This window comes from Simochromis diagramma, unplaced genomic scaffold (assembly GCF_900408965.1).
Source record: "Simochromis diagramma unplaced genomic scaffold, fSimDia1.1 OVJJ01000321.1, whole genome shotgun sequence".
In the NCBI taxonomy this organism is placed as follows: Eukaryota; Metazoa; Chordata; class Actinopteri; order Cichliformes; family Cichlidae; genus Simochromis; species Simochromis diagramma.
In genome coordinates, this window is record NW_024386772.1 from 16,363,555 (window position 1) to 16,369,168 (window position 5,614).

The 5,614-nt window shown below is 44.4% G+C and overlaps 1 protein-coding gene across 1 annotated transcript; it reads left to right on the forward strand.

Moving 5' to 3' along the window:
* The first annotated feature begins 2,345 nt into the window (after positions 1 to 2,345).
* On the forward strand, positions 2,346 to 4,597 carry LOC120747037 (E3 SUMO-protein ligase ZBED1-like). The gene is made up of 2 exons (XM_040052606.1): positions 2,346 to 3,908; positions 4,107 to 4,597. The coding sequence occupies exons 1-2, from the start codon at positions 3,213 to 3,215 to the stop codon at positions 4,575 to 4,577; spliced, it is 1,167 nt and encodes a 388-aa protein (XP_039908540.1). The 5' UTR covers positions 2,346 to 3,212; the 3' UTR covers positions 4,578 to 4,597.
* Positions 4,598 to 5,614: the final 1,017 nt, after the last annotated feature.

Below are 5,614 nucleotides of genomic sequence, written 5' to 3' on the forward strand. Positions count from 1 at the left end.
TGGACGTTGCTAAACATCAGCACTCTGAGAAGATGCAGCAGCAGATCTCAGAGAATGACTCGGCCTCTGTGTGGAAAGGTTTTAGGAATATCACCAACTACAAGCCTAAAACCCCCCACTCCACTGATGACTTGCTCTTGGCCAACACCCTCAACGACTTTTACTGCCATTTTGACGAGCCATCAGGCAGCCTTCACACCTCCAACGGCCCCAACAATAGAGACACTTTGGACACTCATTCCCCCACCTCTCCCCCCTCCATAGAGCAATCACCACCTTCAAACACTTCACCTACAACACCCCCCTCCTCACCCCACACAAAAGAGGATTTCACACCACCTCCTCCCACCACAACTCTTCATATTCATGAAGAAGGTGTGAGGAAGCAGTTTAAGAGTCTGAATGCTCGAAAAGCTCCCGGCCCAGACGGTGTGTCTCCTGCCACCCTCAGACACTGTGCAAACGAGCTGGCCCCAGTGTTTTCTGGCATTTTCAACTCCTCACTGCAGGCATGTCATGTGCCTGCCTGCTTCAAGTCCTCTACCATAATCCCTGTCCCCAAGAAACCTAGGATCACTGGACTAAATGACTACAGACCCGTGGCTCTGACATCTGTGGTTATGAAGTCTTTTGAGCGCCTGGTTCTCTCCTATCTCAAGACCCTCACGGCCCCCCTCCTGGACCCCCTGCAGTTTGCATACAGAGCCAACAGGTCTGTAGATGACGCCATCAACATGGCCCTACACTTCATCCTGCAGCATCTGGACTCCCCAGGAACCTACGCCAGGATCCTGTTTGTGGACTTCAGCTCTGCCTTCAATACCATCCTTCCAGACCATCTCCGAGGCAAGCTTTCCCAGATGAATGTGCCTGATCCCATCTGCCGGTGGATCACTGACTTCCTGACTGACAGGAAACAGCATGTGAGGCTGGGAAAGAATGTCTCGGACTCCCGGACCATCAGCACCGGCTCCCCTCAGGGCTGTGTTCTTTCTCCCCTGCTCTTCTCCCTGTATACTAACTGCTGCACCTCCACCCACCAGTCTGTCAAGCTAATCAAGTTTGCAGATGACACCACCGTTATTGGACTCATCTCGGACGGGGATGAGTCTGCCTACAGGAGGGAGGTTGAACGTCTGGTGTCCTGGTGCAGCCACAACAACCTGGTGCTGAATGCCCAGAAGACAGTGGAGATTATTGTGGACTTCAGGAAGCACACAGCTCCACTCCCCCCCATCATCCTGACTGACACCCCCATCACCTCTGTGGACTCATTCCGCTTCCTGGGTACCACCATCACCCAGGACCTGAAGTGGGAGCCCACCATCACCTCCTTCATTAAGAAAGCCCAGCAAAGGATGTACTTCCTGAGGCAGCTGAAGAAATTCAACCTGCCAACACGGACGATGATGCAATTCTACACTGCAATCATCGAATCCATCCTCACCTCCTCCATCACCGTGTGGTATGCTGGAGCCACTATCAAGGACAAACAGAGACTGCAGCGTGTTGTGCGCTCTGCTGAGAAGGTGATTGGCTGCAGACTCCCATCTCTGCAGGACCTGTACACCTCCAGGACACTGGGGCGTGCAGCTCGGATCTCAGCTGACCCTTCTCACCCTGGACACAGTCTGTTTGACCTGCTCCCCTCAGGCAGGAGGCTCCGGTCCATTCGCACCAGAACCTCTCGCCATAAGAACAGTTTCTTCCCCTCTGCTGTTGAACACATGAACAATAACCGTATGACTGTTCCCACCACTAACACATGACCCTACGCTGTGTTCACTGCATCATTCCATGTTTGGCACTGATCACCACCTGCACTCATGTATATATCATGTATATATCTAGCTACTTAGCACTTTTAATTCTTATTCTCATTTTTATTTTCATGTCTATTTAAGCTTAATTTATAACAGTATTTATAACAGTATGTTTGCACTGAAGCACCGCAGCAATTTCCTAATGTTGTAAGCCCGCTCAACATTTGGCAATAAAACCCTTTCTGATTCTGATTCTGATTCTGATGTTTAGCTGTGTGGATAGCTAGTCAGACTTCTAGCGAGGCCATTTACAATTATCTATTTCCTAATTTATGTTCTTTAAGATACAGGGTGTGTTTTTTTTAAATATCACAATTTTAATAATCCATAATTATGTGGACATGCATATTACATCGTTTTTAGTGCAATATAATCCCCCAGAAAGGCAGGAAAAGCCCGCTAAATCACTTTAAAACTAAATATGTTCCCTAAACCGGTGACAGAGCTACAGACATTAGAGGTGGGGGAAAAAATCGATACTGCGTAGTATCGCGATATTTTGTTTGCTAATAATGTATCGATACAGGGACAGCAGATATCGATATTTTGTTCCAAAAACTTCCAGTCCACCAGATGGTGCAGTTGAGCTTTTTCTCTAGTGAGGTCAGCAGAGGTTAGGTCGGCACATGGGAAAATAGATCAAACAAAGATGGAGGAAGAAAAAGAGATCAGGAAAGCGCCATCTGCGTTTAAATCAAATGTCTGGACGTACTTTGGATTTTTTAACAAGGATGGAACAAATGAGATGGATATGACACACGGGATTTGCAAGGTGTGTCGTATGAAAATAAAGTACTCTGGGAATACTACGAACATGAGGGCCCATCTTACACGGCACCATCCAAATATAGCATTAACCGCGGACGGGAAAGCTAGCTCTGAATCAGCTCCACTGAAAAATCAACCAACGCTGGACACTCTTAGCTTAGCAAAGCTATCTCCCAATTCAGAGCGAGCTAAGAAAATAACACAATCTATCACGTACTTCATCTGCAAAGACCTGCGTCCTTACAACATTGTGGAAAACGAGGGCTTTTCTTACATGATCAAGACGCTGGAACCCAGGTATGTGATACCATCACGACGTTTTTTCGCGGACACAGCCGTACCCAATCTCTACATAGATGTGAAGCGTAAAGTTGAGGAAAGTTTGAGCACAGCAGAAAGGGTTGCATTAAGTTGCGACGCATGGACCTCGCGGGCTGTGGATTCATATGTGACTATAACAGCTCATTATCTCACAGCGGACTGGCAACTGCTGTCTTACGTTCTCCAAACTCGAACATTACATGAAAGTCACACCGGAGCGAACATTGCAAATCTCCTGCAAAATGCAGCACAGGAATTGCCGACAAAAATCTGGTGGTTGTCACCGACAATGCTTCTAATATGACAATTGCCACTCAGCTAGCGGGATACCTGCATGTGAAGTGTTTCGCCCATACGCTCAATCTGGCATCACAACGAGCCTTAAACCTGCCTGCAGTAGCCAGGGTCTTGGGAAGAGTGCGGCGCATAACTGGGTTTTTCAATAGAAGCACAGTGGCAAACCACGCTCTGGAGCAAAAACAGAAAATGTTACAGCTCCCGACTCACAAGCTCAAGACCGACGTCTGCACGAGATGGAACAGTGCTTATGACATGCTCCAGCGTTTCCTTGAACAAAAACCTGCGATTTGTGCAGCGCTGCTGTCTCCCGAAGTCAGAAAGAGTAGCACAGATATCTTTACTCTAAACGAGACGGATATTGGGAACACTGAAGAAATTGTCCGGGCCTTGAAGTCAATGCAAGTCGCGACTACTGTGATGTCTGAGGAAAAGAATCCTACTCTGTCTCTCGTAGCACCGCTGCTAGCACAGCTGTTGCACGACACCCAAGACAACATTGGTGACACAGCGCTGGTCAGAAACATCAAGCAAAGTATCAGTCAAGATCTTAAGAAGAGATATGCCAGCACAGTCGAGAGGAACACCCTCTACACAGCATCAGCTCTCGACCCACGCTTTAAAACCCTGCCGTTCCTGTCACTGGAGGAAAGACAGGAAACCTATGCCAGAGTGGTTGCTGAGGCTATAAGCCTTCAGGTAAGCAAACATTCTGGTGTTATAATTTAAATTACTTACTTGCAATATTAGTAGATCGGTGATATTTTTGTCATATTGGTAATATTCTATTTAACAATTAAATACATTAATTATAATTTGCTAACATATTACTGCATACTAAAAGATATGAAATATTTATTTTCTCCCTCTCTCTGTATGTGTGTGGGTTTTCTACAGGAAGAAAAGAGGCAGCAGCCCATCTGTGAGCCAGAAGCCCATGAACATCATGAGAAACCTGACGAGACTGAACAAAATCCCAGACCCCCTCTCATACCAGCCAAGATGAGGAAGTCTTGTGGGTTAACAGACTTGCTTGGTCAGACTTATGGTGATGTTGGAGCCCCACCAAAATCATTATCTGCCACAGCTGAGGAGGAGGTGAAAAGATACCAGGAGGTCACGTCACTGGCACTCACAGAAGACCCACTAAGCTGGTGGAAATCCCATGAGGAAGTCTATCCTTTCCTGGCCACACTGGCAAAAAGATACCTTTGTATCCCAGGTACTAGTGTCTCGACTGAAAGAGTCTTCTCAACCGCTGGAGACATCGTCACAGCAAAACGGAGCACTCTGACTTCAGAGCATGTTGATCAGCTCCTTTTTCTGAGCAAGAATGCTGACATTGCTTCACTGTCCAAATGTGTTTAACTTTTTAGGGCAGCAACAAACAGGACAGTTTACTTATTTTAATTTAAGAAATGTTTTATTTTATTTAAATTTAAAACTTTTTTATTTAATGTAAAATTATATTTGGTTTTAAGCTATAATTGTACCAGATAGTTACGTTCAGTTAAGTTGGTTACTAGACTGTTATACAAACCGTTCACTTTGTCAGCAATAAAACTGACTGACATGAGAGAAAGACTGAGTGTGAGACTTTATTATTAGATAAAATGAATATTGATAAAGTTTACCTTTATGGACAAAATCTGCAGTAGAAAATATATGTGATAAATCACAAAATATCGTATTGCAATACCCAGAATATTGCAAAAATATATATATTAAAAAAAAAAATTGCAATAATATCGTTTCGTGAGTTAAGTATTGTGATAATATCGTATCGTGGGGTGTATGGTGATTCCCACCTCTAACAGACATGTGAGTGAAGTTGGCCCCCCCACCTTCTTCAAATCCAACAAAAGTGGTATCAAACGTTTGTGCTGGTTTGTGCTGCTAAAATTGTCATTTGTGCTGCTTCTGTTTTAAAGATATTAATGAAAATGTAAAGGTCAAAAAGTCAACCAGCCCCCCCACATTACCCAAATCAAACAAAACTGATGTCAAACGTTTGTGCTATGTTTGTGCTGGTTTGTGCTGCAAATATTTTCGTTTGTGCTGCTATCATTTTAAAGATATTAATAAAAATTTCTAGAAGTCATCAGAGGTCAACCAGCCCCCCCACATTAATGGAATCAAACAAAATTGATGTCAATCAACTGTGCTATGTTTGTGCTGGTTTGTGCTGCTAAAATTGTCATTTGTGCTGCTTCTGTTTTAAAGATATTAATGAAAATGCAAAGGTCAAAAGGTCAACCAGCCCCCCCACATTACCCAAATCAAACAAAATTGATGTTAAACGTTTGTGCTACATTTGTGCTGGTTTGTGCTTCAAAAGTTTTCGTGTGTGCCGCTATCATTTTAAAAATATTAATAAAATAACGTCTGGATGCGTGCTTAATCAT

Excerpts from the sequence above, each read along its gene's own strand:
- LOC120747037 (XM_040052606.1), top strand. The coding sequence starts at position 3,213 with ATGACAATTGCCACTCAGCTAGCGGGATACCTGCATGTGAAGTGTTTC. Across the intron at positions 3,909-4,106 it reads CTGAGGCTATAAGCCTTCAG|GAAGAAAAGAGGCAGCAGCC; the intron begins GTAAGCAAACAT and ends GGTTTTCTACAG.